At 37.9% G+C, this 15,149-nt stretch overlaps 1 protein-coding gene across 2 annotated transcripts; it reads left to right on the top strand.

Annotated features, from left to right (window-relative positions):
- The first annotated feature begins 12,277 nt into the window (after positions 1-12,277).
- LOC145087647 (membrane-anchored ubiquitin-fold protein 2-like) lies at positions 12,278-14,855 on the top strand. Of its 2 annotated transcripts, none has more exons than XM_079025654.1 (5): positions 12,278-12,599; positions 12,921-13,233; positions 13,476-13,640; positions 14,332-14,416; positions 14,516-14,855. In XM_079025654.1, exons 2-4 carry the CDS (start codon positions 13,098-13,100, stop codon positions 14,385-14,387), a joined length of 357 nt encoding a protein of 118 aa, XP_078881780.1. In that variant the 5' UTR covers positions 12,278-12,599; positions 12,921-13,097; the 3' UTR covers positions 14,388-14,416; positions 14,516-14,855. The 2 variants fall into 2 exon arrangements, with proteins under 2 accessions (XP_078881780.1, XP_078881781.1); XM_079025655.1 differs by lacking the exon at positions 12,278-12,599 and adding an exon at positions 12,645-12,763.
- The last annotated feature ends 294 nt before the right edge of the window (positions 14,856-15,149 follow it).

The raw sequence follows: 15,149 nt of genomic DNA on the forward strand, positions 1-15,149 counted from the left end.
ATTCTATAAGGATATTAATTCATTGCGACGATGAACACTTTTTAAATATACACCTATTTTTTTTTTCAAAAAACTATTAATTTAATATAATGAATATGTTAGAATTATTCTTATTAGAATGTATTAGTTAAGTATCACATTATTTTTAATTTATTTAAAATTTAAAAGTTATTTATTGTGATGATATACACTTTTAATTTATCATGGTTCTTAAATAAATGATATTTTTTTTTGTATTCTATAACAAGTATTAAAGAATGGTAATTTATTATTTTAAACATAAAGGGTAAAATAGTCATTATTCAGATTCATTAAGTGCATTTAAACCAAAAAAGAAACAACATTTATATCAATAAGACTTTATCAGTTCAAATATCATTAGCAATTCAGTCCATTTTATAAATTCATGACTTAACAAAATAAAAAAGGAACAAAGTCTAAGTCAACAATATCTTCCAAAACCTTTCATAGTATTATTTTACCAACACATACAATAGTTATTATTAGGGAAAATGACGCAGCGACCCTACTATATATTTTGACTTTACCCTTTTAGTCCCTAAATTTTTTTTTTGTGCCCTTTATGGGAACAAAATTGATGTCGACCTGCTTTTTTTAGTCACTGCAACCTAATATATCATGTTAAAGCTGATGTGACTTATGATTTGAAATTTTTTTAGTAAAGAAAAAAATAACAAAATTAGGGCCCACCATCTCTCTCTTTCTCTCTCTTAAAATCAACCGAGTAAATGAAGAAACCTGCTAAATTTTTTCCGTTCTTGATCAAATGGTGATATACACGAAAATGTGAAAAACTTGTTTCTTCCTTTTGAACCCATCTACCACAAACTCCACCTTATATCCCCCCCCCCCGCTATTTAGATAAATCAAACATCTAAAAACACCACTGCCTTAACCTCCCTCTCATTCTTGGACTTGGGCCACCATAGAACCACCATTGCCACCATCTTGTTCCCCACTGGAAATCACCAACACCTACCATAATTGTTGCTGTCGGAACTCCTTTCTCAGCCACCTACAACCCCTTTTTCCTTCACCACCGAGAGGCACCACCCTCTCCACCCCCTCGGGTTTTTTATTTTTTTTATTTTTTTTTTATTTTTATGTTGATCGGAGTAAAACCCAAGTTCCAACCACCGCCTCCAGCCACCTGTTGTTGTTGTTGTTTGCTTTGCTTCAGACCAACTGCATGTCCATCCTTTCTCTTTCGTGTCAAGCTCACCACAAACGAAGCAGCAGAATCCGCCAGAATAGCCCCTGCCACCACATCTCCGATGTTGTGAACCATCGCCACCACCCGCTGCTGCTTCCGTCGACCCTCTCCGGCCAACCACCACTCTCGCTTAAGGGTATTGTCTCGCCCTCCATTTTTGTTTCATTCATTCGAGATCAGGGAGTTGGTCTCCAATTTCGTTCAAGCAATCTGTAAATACGATTTACGAATGAAGAAGATACAACATACAAACTTAATTACATTTTAATTAAATATAACCCTCAACTTTCTGACTTGTACAACTTTCTGACTTGTACGACTTTGGCTCCTTTATTTTGTCAAAAGTAACCAAATTGACACAACAAAAAACAGTTTGTTCCCTTAAAAGGTATGAAAAAAAACTTTATAAACTAAAAGCGTAAAGTTGAAATACATAATAGGGCCTTGCGTCATTTTTCCTTATTATTATACCACAAACTCTTTTTTAAGGATATCTACACCCCGATTTACTGCTACAAGTTCGCAAAAGGGGTCTTCCATGACATTTTTCTATTATGTGGAATCACCAGAATAGATGATTCATCTGGAGAGTCACCCGAGCGTTCAACGGGGGAGGAATGGATTTGATGTAGGTTTTTAGAAATCATGTTTTGATTTTTTTTCTAGTTGGATGTAACGCCCGTGTTTCTAGGCTTGCCATTTTAGCAATGTAATAGTCTAGGTTAACCATTGTAACCCCAATTTGAAATAATAAAAATGTATTATTTGTGAATTATGTGAATTATGTGATTTATGTGTTTATTTTCTTAATTATTATAATTTAATGAATTAAGAATAAAATAAGCGTCAAAATTTAAGTGTGAGATAAGCCCGATATCTTTGCATAAAGTTGTAGTGGTTGAAACAAGGATTCCGGAGATATAAGGAATGCCAAAATCCGAGTTATAACGAAGAAGTTATGACCTGTCGAAGTTTCGCGACGGGACCGGCACGACGTCAAGTGACGTAAAATATTGAATTTAAGATAGAGCGATATTTAGCCTTAGCGATCTAAATGAAAGTCGTAGATTTCGTTAAACCGAGAGCGTGCATAAAAGGAACGCCCAAATCTGACTTCGTATGAGGAAGTTATGATTTTTCTAAGTTTCGACTTAGCAGTATGCAGCCCGAATACTCGATTTAAGATCGAGCGGTTTTTAGCCGAAACAATCTAAATGAGAATCGAAGATCTCGTTGTTAGTAGCGAAACGATGAAAAGTTAGGCAAGAACGGACGTCAGACGAAGAAGTTATGAATTTATAACGGAGTTTTTCTGTCCCGGCCTTCTAAAAATAAATAATAAAAATAAAAGTCAAAATTAGCCGACGGAGTCTAAATGAAAGTTGTAGTGTAGGGTCTGACCTTCGCGTGGATATAAAGAACGTCGAAAACGGAGCTCGTATGCGAAAGTTACGCAATTTAGAAGTTCGACGAGTCAATTACGCCCCGCGTACTCAGTCGGATGCAACTTGTCTGACCAATACTCGAGTGCCACAGATCGACGCATGCAGTGACGTCAAAGTACGCCCCGCGTAACCGAGTACGCCCTGCGTACTGAGTACGCCCTGCGTAATTTGAGATTACGCCCCGCGTAATCCCAGACCCTCAGCCTATAAATAGAACTCGAATTCAGCCATTTTCTCTTGTTCAAACTCTTCTCTCTCTCTAAGTTTTGCCTCGATTTGCGTGCCAATCATATCCCGAAGCCCCGGTATTATTCCCGAGCCCCGAAGCAAGATCCGAAGCCCCGAGGATCCCGAAGAGCGTTATTCCCGAGCCGAAGCCCTGCCCGCGAGGAGCCGGTTTTTGTGAAGATCTTCCAGATCTGCGGAGAGGCGCTACTTCTATAAGCCGTAGTGCTGTCGGATCATCTTCTAATCAAGTGAGTGTATAGTCCCTTTTCAATACGCAATATTATGAAGTATTTAATATAAAATACGTGCTACGTGTATATATTTTGTGGTTATATGTGTGAATGTATATTCTCTATGAAATACGTGTTATGTGTGTATGCCTCATCTGTTATGTGGAATATGTATTGATTAAAGCATGCTATACAGGTTTTTAAACAATGTATAAAAATGTATATTTTTATCTACTAATATGTTGGGTAGAACATGGGTAGATAATTGGTGTGTAATAAACAGATGAGAGGCCTCGGTGTTATTGGTGTTATTCTAGTCATTCAGCAGAGTATGGATGACGACCACGGACTATTCTAGACTGTCCTGTGGAACACTAGCAGGCTCATTACCTGTAGGTGTTGTGAACGACGTGTTCACCGGTGTACTCTATCCCCCACATGGTTGCCTTTAGGATACTTATTGTTGAGGAAGCCCCTCTGCAGTAATGTCCGTCCCGATGAAAATCCTGAAATAAGTTCCTTATAATAGACGTTATTTTTAGGAACGTAAGGTGAGGATAACGGGAATGGGTAATCGGGTTTATTGTTGATTGATGAAATTAAATATAATTATTGTGGGTTTGAAAACCCTATATGCTCACCAGGCTCCCAAGCCTGACCCACTCAGTTGATTTGTATTACAGGAAGTGGCGCAAGAGCTTAAGATGGGCGAATCATCAAGTTGTTTTGTTTACAAGTCTGTATATGTATATATTTGTTGAACAACTTGTGATGTTATCGTTTATGCTTTATGATCTGTATCGGAACATGACATCCCGAACTTTGATTATGAAATGAAATCATATTTCTATATGAAATGTTTTGATAAATATCTATTTTATCATGTTTTGTTTTTGGGAACAAATTCCGCATATCTTTTAAAAATCAAATGGATTTACTCTGAAAATGTTTTAAAAAGCATAAATGAAATCGGTCTTTTCTGGCCGAGATTTTGGGGATGTCACAGTTGGTATCAGAGCATTAGTTTAAGCGAACTAGGAAATTGTAGGATTTCTAGACTTAAACTTAGTATGCTAAGTGGAGATTGTGAGGGGTGTGTCTGATAAATTTAGACACGAGCACTAGTTTATTTTAGGAAAGTTGCCTAAAATGCTTTTATGTGCTAAATGTTATTGTTTGTTCGGATCTACGGTTTGTTGCCAACCGGATCTGAAGGTTTATGTGTTTAGGATTCTAAGCGTATGTATACGACATTAGAACTAGCATGTAATCGTTTGGAGTAATAAGGTGAAATTATTCGGTGTGTAGATCAAAAATGGTGAGAACAAGAAGCGGAGTTGGAAATGCTGATGAAAACAGGAATCAACCGCCTGTAATTCAACAAGTACCTGTTGTAGCTGATGCACCTGAGCCGATAACAATGGCTGGTGTACAAATGATGATTCAAATGATGTTGGATCGTCAGATGGAAGAAACAAGACGCCTGCTTAGGCAGAATCGTGAAGAACCGTCAATTCAAGCAGAAGAGCCCGAGGAGAATGGAGGGCAGTCTGAAGGAGAAAACTTTAGTGGGATCATTGGTCAAGACGAACAACCAGTGGTTAGACGCAATAACCAGTATGGAGGAAATGATGGTCGTGGGTGCAAGTATAAGGATTTCATGTCATCCAAACCACCATGTCTATCCGGAAGCCCGACGCCGGTGCAAGTTATGGATTGGGTCTCCGAAATGGAGACTATGTTTGAAAGTTGCGAATGCAGCAACAGGCAGAAGACCGCTCTTGCGATCCCTCTGCTAAAATCTGGGGTGTTGAGTTGGTGGAAGCTGTTAGCTGACTCTATGCCCAAGGGAGAAGCAAGCAAAATGTCTTGGGAAGACTTTGTGGAACAACTAAAACTGCAATACTGCTCCGAGCAGGACCTTCTGGAAATCAGTAATGAGTTTCAGAATTTGAAGAAAGGGAAATTGAGCGTTACTGAATACGCTGCAAGTTTCACGGAAAAGATGAAGTTTATCCCATATTTGGTGCCTACAGAACTCTCTAAGGTCAACAAGTTTGCCCTTGGACTACCAGCGGACTATGGTCCAATGGTTAAGCAAGCAACCACATTGAAAGCCGCCATCTGGGCTGCTAGAAATGTTGAGACCCAGATCAGGGAAAAAGGTCTGGAAAGGTCAGAGGTTGGCGAGAAAAGGAAAATCGATGGATTTTCAGGGTCCAGCAAGAAAAGTAAATTCTCGAAGTCTAGTTCGAGAGGAAGTGGAGGAAAGGTAGAGGCGAAATGGTGCGACAAGTGCAAAAAGAAGCATCATGGGAAGTGTGGCGGGGAAACCACATGCTTCAAATGTGGAAAGCTAGGGCATTATGCCAATGACTGCACCTTCACCAAGAATGTTTGTTATGGTTGTGGTGAGGAGGGGCACATCTCAAGGGATTGTCCGAAAAAGAAGGAAGCAGCAAGACCCAACATTCCGCCAAAGCCAAAGGCGAGAGCATTCCAGATGACACTGGAAGCTGCTAAAGATGAAGCTGATGTCGCTTCAGGTACCTTTCTCGTTAACAAATTGCCTGCCCAAATTTTATTTGATTCTGGAGCCAACTACTCCTTTATATCGCATGAATTTGGTAGAAAACTAGCTTTGCCTGTTGATAGACTAGATAATGCTTTATTAGTCGAAGTTGCTAGTGGCAAGTTTGTACCTGTTAGCCATCATATGAAAAACATCTTAATTGATCTGAATGGAAATAAGTTCCACGAGGAATTATTGCCTATCGAACTTAACGGTTTCGACATCGTTTTGGGAATGGATTGGCTTAGCGCCAATGATGCCGAAATTTTATGCAAGAAGAAAATAGTGAAAGTGAATCCACCTGGGAAGGAATCGTTTATGGTGTACGGAGATAAACGCAGAGTAAATTCTGGAATCATTTCTCTAATGAAAGCCAGAAAATGTTTGACCAAGGGGTGTACATCATACTTAGCATTCGTGATCGACGCTAAGAAGGAAAAGAAGGTGATGCAAAATATTCCTGTTGTGTGTGATTATCCGGAAGTATTTCCCGAAGATCTTCCTGGATTACCGCCCGATCGACAAGTGGAATTTCGTATCGACTTGTTGCCCGAAAAAACGCCAATTGCAAAAGCACCTTATCGATTAGCACCAACGGAGATGAAGGAGCTAATGATGCAACTTCAGGAGTTATTGGACAAGGGTTTCATTAGACCTAGTTCATCACCCTGGGGAGCTCCGGTGTTATTCGTAAAGAAGAAAGATGGAAGCATGAGGATGTGCATTGATTACAGAGAGCTGAATAAGGCAACAACAAAGAATAGATATCCGTTGCCGAGGATTGATGACCTATTCGATCAGCTACAAGGTTCCAGTTATTTTTCAAAGATCGACCTGAGGTCAGGATATCATCAGCTAAAAGTAAGGGAGCAAGATATAGAGAAGACTGCATTCAGAACGCGATATGGACACTACGAGTTCTTGGTTATGTCGTTTGGACTAACCAATGCTCCGGCAGCATTCATGGATTTGATGAACAGAGTTTGTAATCCGTTTCTTGATAAATCCGTGATAGTGTTCATAGATGACATTCTGATTTATTCGAAAAGCCAAGAGCAGCATGGCAGACACTTGCGAGAAGTGTTGGAAGTCTTGAAGAAGGAGAAGTTGTATGCGAAGTTCTCCAAATGTGATTTCTGGATTCGTGAAGTCCAATTCTTGGGTCACGTGGTCAACCAAGAAGGGATAATGGTTGATCCAGCGAAGATCGAAGCTGTGATGAAGTGGGAACAACCGAAAAGTCCCACGGAGATCCGAAGCTTTTTAGGATTAGCCGGATATTACCGAAGGTTTATACAAGGCTTTTCTTCGATCGCTAGTCCATTAACAGCTTTGACCCGCAAAGGAGCTACTTATGCTTGGAATGATAAGCATAAAGAAGCATTCGAGAAGCTAAAGAAGAAACTATGCGAGGCACCGATACTTTCTCTACCCGATGGGGTTGAAGACTTCGCTGTTTATAGCGATGCGTCTGGGGTTGGATTGGGTTGTGTTTTGACCCAAAGGGATAAGGTGATCGCATATGCGTCTCGACAGCTGAAGGAGCACGAAAAGAACTACCCGACTCATGATTTGGAGTTGGCAGCGGTAGTTTTCGCACTGAAAATATGGAGGCATTACCTCTATGGCACGAAGTGCAAACTTTTCACTGATCATAAGAGTCTCCAATATCTCTTTAGTCAGAAAGAATTGAATATGAGGCAACGACGCTGGCTGGAATTACTTAAGGACTACGACTGTGAGATACTTTACCACCCCGGTAAGGCCAATATTGTTGCTGATGCTCTCAGTCGGAAGGTCAATCTTGGAAAGAAAAGGCCAAGAGCGTTGAGAATTGAAGTTGTCTCGACTATTTTGGAAAGTATAAAGAAAGCTCAAAGCGAAGCTTCTGAGAAAAATGACCGAAAGGAGGAACGTTTGGGCAAAACGTTGGTGTTCGGTGTAAACAGTCACGGACTGAAGGTGTTCCAAGGTCGGATTTGGATACCTAAGACAGGAGGAGTCAGAGATCTTCTGATGGAAGAAGCTCACAAAACCATGTACTCGATTCATCCCGGTAGCACAAAAATGTATAGGGACCTAAAACCCTATTATTGGTGGCCGACGATGAAGCTCGACATTGCGAAGTATGTGGCCGAGTGTGTGACATGTGCAAGAGTCAAGGCACAACATCAGAAACCATACGGGAGTTTAGAACCATTACCTGTGCCTATGGGTAAGTGGGAAGACATTGCTATGGATTTTGTCACTAAACTGCCCAGAACAAAAAGTGGTCACGACATGATTTGGGTGGTCGTCGATCGATTCACTAAGAGTGCGCATTTCATAGCAGCAAAGGAGAAATGGACTATGGAAAAGCTTGCGAATTCTTACGTGAAGGAAATTGTGAGGCTTCACGGTGTTCCGTTAACGATTGTGTCGGATCGTGACAGTCGTTTCACCTCACGATTTTGGAAAAGTCTACAAGAGGAATTGGGTACCAAGTTGTGTTTAAGTACAGCTTACCATCCGCAGACTGATGGTCAGAGTGAAAGAACGATACAAACACTTGAAGATATGCTGAGAGCGTGTACCTTGGAATTCCTAGGTAATTGGGATGAACATTTACCTTTGGTAGAATTTTCCTATAATAATAGTTTTCACTCGAGCATAAAGATGGCACCTTATCAAGCATTGTATGGACAGAAGTGTCGTACGCCGTCTTGTTGGCTTGAGGCTGGGGAAAAGCAGTTTATGGGACCGGAGATAGTCCATCAAACTGCAGAAAAGTTGAAAATAATTAGGGAAAGAATGTTAGCAGCTCAGGACCGTCAAAAGAGTTATGCTGACAAAAAGCGAAGACCGATGACTTTTGAAGTTGGAGATTTGGTTTTGCTTAAAGTCTCGCCGTGGAAGGGACTTATAAGATTTGGTAAAAGGGGAAAGTTAAGTCCAAGGTTTATTGGACCGTTTAAAGTTCTTCAGAGGATTGGGAACCAAGCTTACAAGCTCGAACTACCAGAAGAACTGAATGGAATTCATAACACTTTTCATGTGTGTTACTTGAGGAAGTTCATGGGAGAAGTTCCCGACATAATTCCACTTTCGGAGTTGAGGATCGATGAGAACAAAAGGTTGATCGAGGAACCGGAGGCAATCGTTGACCGAAAGACTAAGAAGTTGCGACGAAAGATGGTTGAGTTAGTGCTTGTCCGATGGAAACACACGAATGGGCCGAATCTCACTTGGGAGACGGAGAGTGACATGATGAGTCGCTATCCGCATTTGTTTGCTGGTGTGTGATTCCGGGGACGGAATCATTCTAAGGTGGAGAGAATTGTAACGCCCGTGTTTCTAGGCTTGCCATTTTAGCAATGTAATAGTCTAGGTTAACCATTGTAACCCCAATTTGAAATAATAAAAATGTATTATTTGTGAATTATGTGAATTATGTGATTTATGTGTTTATTTTCTTAATTATTATAATTTAATGAATTAAGAATAAAATAAGCGTCAAAATTTAAGTGTGAGATAAGCCCGATATCTTTGCATAAAGTTGTAGTGGTTGAAACAAGGATTCCGGAGATATAAGGAATGCCAAAATCCGAGTTATAACGAAGAAGTTATGACCTGTCGAAGTTTCGCGACGGGACCGGCACGACGTCAAGTGACGTAAAATATTGAATTTAAGATAGAGCGATATTTAGCCTTAGCGATCTAAATGAAAGTCGTAGATTTCGTTAAACCGAGAGCGTGCATAAAAGGAACGCCCAAATCTGACTTCGTATGAGGAAGTTATGATTTTTCTAAGTTTCGACTTAGCAGTATGCAGCCCGAATACTCGATTTAAGATCGAGCGGTTTTTAGCCGAAACAATCTAAATGAGAATCGAAGATCTCGTTGTTAGTAGCGAAACGATGAAAAGTTAGGCAAGAACGGACGTCAGACGAAGAAGTTATGAATTTATAACGGAGTTTTTCTGTCCCGGCCTTCTAAAAATAAATAATAAAAATAAAAGTCAAAATTAGCCGACGGAGTCTAAATGAAAGTTGTAGTGTAGGGTCTGACCTTCGCGTGGATATAAAGAACGTCGAAAACGGAGCTCGTATGCGAAAGTTACGCAATTTAGAAGTTCGACGAGTCAATTACGCCCCGCGTAATTGAGTACGCCCCGCGTACTCAGTCGGACGCAACTTGTCTGACCAATACTCGAGTGCCACAGATCGACGCATGCAGTGACGTCAAAGTACGCCCCGCGTAACCGAGTACGCCCTGCGTACTGAGTACGCCCTGCGTAATTTGAGATTACGCCCCGCGTAATCCCAGACCCTCAGCCTATAAATAGAACTCGAATTCAGCCATTTTCTCTTGTTCAAACTCTTCTCTCTCTCTAAGTTTTGCCTCGATTTGCGTGCCAATCATATCCCGAAGCCCCGGTATTATTCCCGAGCCCCGAAGCAAGATCCGAAGCCCCGAGGATCCCGAAGAGCGTTATTCCCGAGCCGAAGCCCTGCCCGCGAGGAGCCGGTTTTTGTGAAGATCTTCCAGATCTGCGGAGAGGCGCTACTTCTATAAGCCGTAGTGCTGTCGGATCATCTTCTAATCAAGTGAGTGTATAGTCCCTTTTCAATACGCAATATTATGAAGTATTTAATATAAAATACGTGCTACGTGTATATATTTTGTGGTTATATGTGTGAATGTATATTCTCTATGAAATACGTGTTATGTGTGTATGCCTCATCTGTTATGTGGAATATGTATTGATTAAAGCATGCTATACAGGTTTTTAAACAATGTATAAAAATGTATATTTTTATCTACTAATATGTTGGGTAGAACATGGGTAGATAATTGGTGTGTAATAAACAGATGAGAGGCCTCGGTGTTATTGGTGTTATTCTAGTCATTCAGCAGAGTATGGATGACGACCACGGACTATTCTAGACTGTCCTGTGGAACACTAGCAGGCTCATTACCTGTAGGTGTTGTGAACGACGTGTTCACCGGTGTACTCTATCCCCCACATGGTTGCCTTTAGGATACTTATTGTTGAGGAAGCCCCTCTGCAGTAATGTCCGTCCCGATGAAAATCCTGAAATAAGTTCCTTATAATAGACGTTATTTTTAGGAACGTAAGGTGAGGATAACGGGAATGGGTAATCGGGTTTATTGTTGATTGATGAAATTAAATATAATTATTGTGGGTTTGAAAACCCTATATGCTCACCAGGCTCCCAAGCCTGACCCACTCAGTTGATTTGTATTACAGGAAGTGGCGCAAGAGCTTAAGATGGGCGAATCATCAAGTTGTTTTGTTTACAAGTCTGTATATGTATATATTTGTTGAACAACTTGTGATGTTATCGTTTATGCTTTATGATCTGTATCGGAACATGACATCCCGAACTTTGATTATGAAATGAAATCATATTTCTATATGAAATGTTTTGATAAATATCTATTTTATCATGTTTTGTTTTTGGGAACAAATTCCGCATATCTTTTAAAAATCAAATGGATTTACTCTGAAAATGTTTTAAAAAGCATAAATGAAATCGGTCTTTTCTGACCGAGATTTTGGGGATGTCACATTGGATTTATCATAGAGGATTTTATAAGTTTTGATTTCTCCAATACGGGTGGTGATGATGGTCTATGGTTTTTCCGTGATGGCTTTGAGTCAAGGACGATGGTGTCTCTCCGACGAACACATGTATGTTAGGATGTAAGGGAGGGAGTGTAAACCGTTCCAATTAATATATTAATAATTTATTCTATTTAATAAAAAAAATAAGAAAGATAGAAAAATCTTAAGGGCAATATCACAGTTTTAAGTTATCAGGACAAAAAAAACTAAACAAATTCAAACCATATGTCTTGTAATCAAAAGTTATTGACAAACTCATAAATTAACCCAAACCATAAGGACGAATAATAACAAAAATATCCCTTTCAATTCCGTCCTAATTTATATGCTCTTATCAAATATTTATACAGTAAAGATAGATTTTAATTAACTTAGAGTTCTTTTAAAAGTCAAAACAAAATTTAAGAACACTTTATCAATTTATCATTCTCTATAAAATTTTCAAACAAGAACAAATATATCTATTATACAATTTGTCTTTTTAAAAGTAAATGTTCAATTTATCATTCTCTATAAATTTTTTAAATAAGAACAAAATATATCTATTATTCAATCTGACTTTTTAAAACAACTAGTTCATTTGTAAAACTTCTGAGATATATTATATTCAAAATACTCTGCCCCAATTTTTAATGCAAGATATCTGAAAATCTCAATATTAATTATAAATGTTTAAGTTTCCTACCATAACAAACTTTGTTTTCTAAAAGCCTTAACATAACAATTACAATTATTTTGCATCCTTTTTAATAATGGATGGAACTGCTGCCAAATTATTTGTATGAACAATATTTATATCATTTTAACCGTTTAACATTTTAAAATATTATATCAAACCATTTTAAGAATGACAATATGCAACACAATGCAAGAACACAAATCTTGAATACTTTGTTTGAGTAGGAGAGTATATGTATATTTATAGGAGAAGTGGGGAAAAGAAAATACGTCGATTAAACCATAGACTTCGGAGGAGTATTCGAAGGAGAAAAAGCTGAAGAAAGTTTGGCACATTTGGCCACACATTTCCAAGACTTTCGATAACTCCCAAACACCCCCATTTTATTCTTCCATCTCCCCATCCTCAATCTCCTTTCTTTATCTTCTTCCTTTCTTCTGATTGACTTGTATTGTTTATGTTTAATCAATCATCGCACCGAGATTTTTAATTCTTTAATTTTGTGGGTTAAGAATCGTGCACACTTTATTCTTCACCAAATTTAACGCTCTGACAGACCACACAGATCAGTTCTTGAGCAAAGTAAGGGTTTTCCCTAATCTTTCAATCATCATACATGTGGGAAAATTTATAATCTTGATTTTACTTGATTTATAACGATACCCACTTGAAGATTTGAGTATATGATACGCTTCGTGGGTGGTATTTGACTTTTATTTGGATCGATTTGTCTGATCTAGTTGAAGGTTTCAGTGTTTGTTTTATTTCAATTCAATTGAAATACCCATTTATCAAAAGAATCTGTGTGTCTTTATTTTCTTTAAAGCTAGAGAGATCTCGATTCTTGTATTTACTTTGCAATCAGTAGATTTGATTGTCTCATGCTTGAAATATTCTTCTCAGGTGGTTGTATATCAGCTCAGAGACTATTTAATTTCAAGGATTCGAAGTTTTCAGCGTGATCACCATTAATGGTTGTCGATCAAAATCAAGACCATCTCTGTGTAGCTTCTAGGGCTACATAATTGTTCCTTTGCACTCAAAATCATATAGATCTTGGGGGTTTTTAGAAATTGGGATATGTCGGGAGTTGTTCAAGATTCACTAGAGATTAAGTTTCGTTTGATTGATGGATCAGATATTGGTCCAAAAAGCTTTCCAGCAGCTGCAAGTGTTGCAACCTTGAAAGAAAGCATCCTTTCTCAATGGCCTAAAGGTTAGTCTATACCCTATACACCAATTATTATTCAATATTGACAATATTTCTGTTACTTCTGTGAATCACTTTTGGGATTCAGAACTCAAAAGGGACTTGTTTTTAGTGATACAAGAAAGAAACTTTCTCCATTGTTCTTCTAAAGCCCTTATGAATTATGATCTACTTGAAAGTGTTTATTATGTTTAGAGTTAAGAACTGTATTGTTATTGAATGGGGATTTGTTATTTTTTATGGAACAGAGAAGGAGAATGCACCAAGAACTGTAAAAGATGTAAAGATAATTAGTGCAGGAAAAATATTGGAGAACAATAGAACAGTAGGAGAATGCAGAAGTGCTTTATGTGATGTCCCTGGTGGAATTACGACAATGCATGTTGTTATTAGTCAACCCCCACAGGAAAAAGGTTCGTCTAAATTTGTTAAAAATATTGAATTTTAGTCTGGAAAATGATTTGTTCAATACATAAATAAACATACAGTATGACATACATAGCCTTTTATTTCGTTCCAAAATTCATATGCATGTCTAGTTTTTCTATAGAAATTTCTAACTATGACTTTCAACTTTACAACAAGTACTCCCCATCTCATTTAAATTGTGCAACACTTTATATTTTTGTAAAGGTTTCTTTTTTTGCTTAAAGTACATCTAAAATCACTACAAAACAAGAGAATCTTGTCTTCAAGTGAGTAGCTCACTTGCTTCTAGAAAAGTTTTTAATTCCAATGTCCATTGGGCTCATTGTTGGCTTTGGGATTTGGGCCTTAGTCAACCACCTAGAGGGTCGCTGTATGCGTGATCTACATCTGACATGATGTTTTGAACAAGTGATTTGAGGGGTTGTTGGAAGAATAATTTTTTTTTTGGTAGAAAGCAAGAGAATCTTGTTGACCCAAATCAATATTATCATTTTTCTTTCTTTTGTAACGATGCCAATTGCCATATACATGTCCTTCTGATCCCTTTCCATAAATAGAAATCTTGCAATTATCAAGAGATGGATGGAGAATATAAAGAACAGTTTTTTCTCCCACTAGCTTACGTATCTTCTTGTTCTAACATAAGACAACCTTCTTTTTTTGGTCATTTACCAGAAAAGAAAGCGACAAGTAACCTCAAACAAAACAAATGCGCCTGTGTTATATTATGAGAATCGATCCCGGGTCAAATCGTTTACAGGTTTGTTAGTCTTCGATTCTAAAAAAATAAAAATAAAAACTATTTTTTTTTCTTGAATCTTGTTGTTGAATTAGTGTATATATTTATAACTTGTTGCAGATAAAGATTGCTGGTATAGTTACAAATGATGATACGGCAGTTGAGATCAGAATGGTTGGACAATGAAGATCTTGAATAAAAAAAATATATCAGAAAATAAGGGAAAAAAGACACGTGTGATTAATATATGTATTATACAAGTTACTGTTCAAGGTTTATATACAATTGGTGAGGCTTCCAAGTTCCTTTTTTTTGCGTATTTTTGTGGATTCTTGAATACTATTCTGAAACGCTCAGCCTGATTCTCTAAAGGATTGAAAAATTTGTGACTAGATATGAATAAACAACAATGATTATGAATTTTTTTACGTGACATTTATGAAAATCGTAGATTGGATTATTGGATTATGGTGCCTAATCTTTTCCAATATGGTATTTACTATTTAGTGTCCTGGTTTGATATTTATTCAATGATTGTATGTATCTTTTGCCCATGTGTTTGGTTAAATGCATAAACAGTTATAAAAATTTAATGTGGTGTAAGAGTCGTGAGGTTGAAACATTTCAGTATCACTTCCTCATGGTTTAGAACATATTTCATTCAAACTCAATTTATTGTTGGACCTCTAATTGTTTTGATTATGTTATTTCGCACAAATTCTGGTAATTATTTAAACGAATTATGGAAAAACAA

This window comes from Lactuca serriola, chromosome 2 (genome assembly GCF_051521515.1).
Source record: "Lactuca serriola cultivar US96UC23 chromosome 2, Lser_US96UC23_V15, whole genome shotgun sequence".
NCBI classification, from domain to species: domain Eukaryota; kingdom Viridiplantae; phylum Streptophyta; class Magnoliopsida; order Asterales; family Asteraceae; genus Lactuca; species Lactuca serriola.